A 2,742-nucleotide genomic window follows, 5' to 3' on the forward strand; every position below is an offset into this window, starting at 1 on the left:
AGAAGACGGTAACCCTGAACGTGGCTGTGCTCGGGGAGGAAGAGGTGTTGATTTAGCGAGGAGCATGAGGCTCAGGCGGAGGGTCCGACTGCGGTGAAGACGCACTGAGTCCTGGCGCCACATGCTGCCTCAGGCTGGCTCTGCGCTCCAGATGAGCCACCAGCCCCTGGGCTGGGCTGGGGACCCTGACAAGCTGTGGAGTGTCAAGGGCACACCCGAGGGAAAGGGGTGGGGATGGGAGAGGCCAGCCGCATGCTCCTCTCTTCACCTCTGCCCTGTCCTGTTCCTCAGCAGACTCTCCGGACCCCTCTCTCCCGACCGCAGAGACAGGATTCCAGGAAGGCGAGTGAGCACGGGGCTGCAGGCTCCGAGGGAGAAGCTGGGCCAACAGCACCGTCTGGGTGGGGGCGGGGGTGAGGGCCCCGTGTGACCACAGAGACAGGATTGCAGGGATTGCAGGGAGTGAGCAAGCACGGGGCTGCAGGAGGAGCTGGGCCAACAGCACCGTCTGGGTGGGGGCGGGCGGTGAGGGCCAGCGTGTGACCACAGAGACAGGATTGCAGGGATTGCATGGAGCCAGCGAGCACCGGGGCTGCAGGCTCCGAGGGAGGAGCTGGGCCAACAGCACCGTCTGGGTGGGGGCGGGGGTGAGGGCCCCCGTGTTCTGGTCAATCACTGCTCCTCCTACCCCAGAAGCTGGCCTCTGGGATCACACGTCTCAGAATCTCCTTCGGATCGGCCTGGCCTACCTGGTCCTCGTGGCCCTCGTGGTACTCCTGACTGAAGACTGGGCACACAGGAAGAGGACTCGGGAGGGAGCCAGCGGGGGTTCCAGCGACGGAAGCAGGACACGCTCGAGAACACGGAGGCCAAGAGATGCAGGGGCCGCGGGTGGGACCGTGACCTCTGTGTGGGAGCCGGTCACCGCCTCTGGGGCTGAGTATGAGGTCTCCCCACCCCGTGCTCACCCGAGACGTGAGGACTTGTTTTGAGTGGCTTGGGCATTCTGCACCTTTCACGTTCTAGTTGGCGGCAAGGACGCTGGCGCCTCAGTGGGGAAGTGGCAGGTAGGAGTACTGTGTCTCGGGGGCGGACGTAGGACCTGGCCTGAGTGAGGGCCTCCCCGAAGAATGGAGGGCTCTGGGCCAGCAGGCGGTGTGGTCAAGGTGCCGGACTCCTACATGGCCAGCCATGGTTCCAGTCCCAGACCTGGCAGCTCTCTCTCTCTCTCTAACACACACACACACACACACACGCACACGCGCACACACACACACACACACGCACACACACACATGCACACACACACACACACACACAGCATAGCAAAGTGAAAAAGTAATAATAATAAATAATTCTCAGGAGGGTCCCTTCCAGCCTCCACCCTGTGGGTCGCCTTACTGAAGCAAAATCTTGCAACGCTGGCCACAGGCCAGACCAGACGACTATGTCCGCCGTGAGCCTTGCCGCAATACTGGACGCGGCTTCTAGTCCAGACAGCAAAGAGAGGGGTGCAGGAAGGAGAGAACGAGGACAGAGAGGAGGAGGGGCTGGGAAGAGCGAGCCAGCGTGTTACGAAGATTTCCGGGGACTCACACGCAAGCCCTCAGTTCTCAGTGGGCAGCACCGACGCTGCCTTGGAACTGGAGCCTTCATGCCCCGCGTTACGTGGCGAGGTCATCTCGGCGTTTCTCTCACGATGGAGGAAGCAGTAACGAATACTGCGATGGGAGCCGCCAGCCTCTCTCCCCAGTGCCTCCGGAGCTCCTGGGAAGGGGGCCGGGTGGCTGCTTCTCTGCAGATAATAGACACATATTTGCTGGATTTACTTGTGTTTATATGATTTTTCTTTTCTAAGTGGTATCATTCTTTTAATAATTCTGGGGAACCAGCAGTTAGCGTAATGGCTATGTCGCTGGACTCCCACGTAGTCGACCGCGGTTCGTGTCCCAGACCCAGTGGCTTAAAACTCACGCCAGGCGCGTGTGCGTGCGTGCCCAAGATCCCGAGAGGACAATGGAGGAGAAGGGATTGCGGTGTGACCATCCCCCCTGGGGGGTGATTTCTCGCTTACTGTCTCTATGTCTCTCTCTGTCTGTCTGGCGAGCGCACGCGCCCTATAGCGAAAAAACCTCTCCAAAAAAATAAATAAATAAATAAATAAATAAATAATTCTGTTGCTTTCATTCATTGCTGGTTTATAAAATTGAAATTGAGTTTTATATGTTAAATGTACATTTATTGCTCTTGCTGACTTCACCTCCTAATTTTAATAGTTTTAGATCTTAAGTTATTTTTAAATTCCAAAGTGTTTAGAATTTTTAAAATTAACTTCCTTTTGATTGTCTTATCACCGTCTAGAGCCCCCAGAGTAATAATAAGGATGGTGATGACTTCCTTTTTTTAAATTTTATTTTTTAATACAACCAGTGTGTTGGGTCCGTTTATAAGCCAGAGGCAGAAAGAAATTTACAGAAGGGAAGAAACACATCAGAGGGAATACCGAGAACGTGGCCTAAAACATGAGAATCGGACACAGACCTTTTCCCCACCACCATCCTAGCTGTTGCCTTGCAGCTGTGGGGTCACAGAGAAGGGCCTGTCCGTCCTCTCCGTGCCAGGCTCTCAGGGATGGCCGTGCCTTTGCTCAGTAAAGTGTTCTCAGGCTTCGCCCCAGCCCTCCCCGGGCCCCAGGACGAGGCCGCATCAGTACTGCGGCGGCCGCATCCCACTCCAGCCTCA

General features: G+C 56.4%; 1 protein-coding gene across 1 annotated transcript in view; it reads left to right on the forward strand.

Annotated features, from left to right (window-relative positions):
* The window catches only part of LOC102474665 (uncharacterized), a 92,004-nt gene extending 90,180 nt beyond the window's left edge, over positions 1–1,824 (forward strand). The window contains exons 36-37 of the mRNA XM_027772578.1: positions 292–342; positions 694–1,824. Coding sequence (XP_027628379.1) covers positions 292–342; positions 694–992 — 350 coding nt within the window. The 3' untranslated portion in view covers positions 993–1,824. The remainder of the gene's footprint in view (positions 1–291; positions 343–693) is intronic.
* Positions 1,825–2,742: the final 918 nt, after the last annotated feature.

The sequence above is a fragment of the Tupaia chinensis genome, unplaced genomic scaffold (assembly GCF_000334495.1).
Source record: "Tupaia chinensis unplaced genomic scaffold, TupChi_1.0 Scaffold000286_1, whole genome shotgun sequence".
NCBI classification, from domain to species: Eukaryota; Metazoa; Chordata; class Mammalia; order Scandentia; family Tupaiidae; genus Tupaia; species Tupaia belangeri.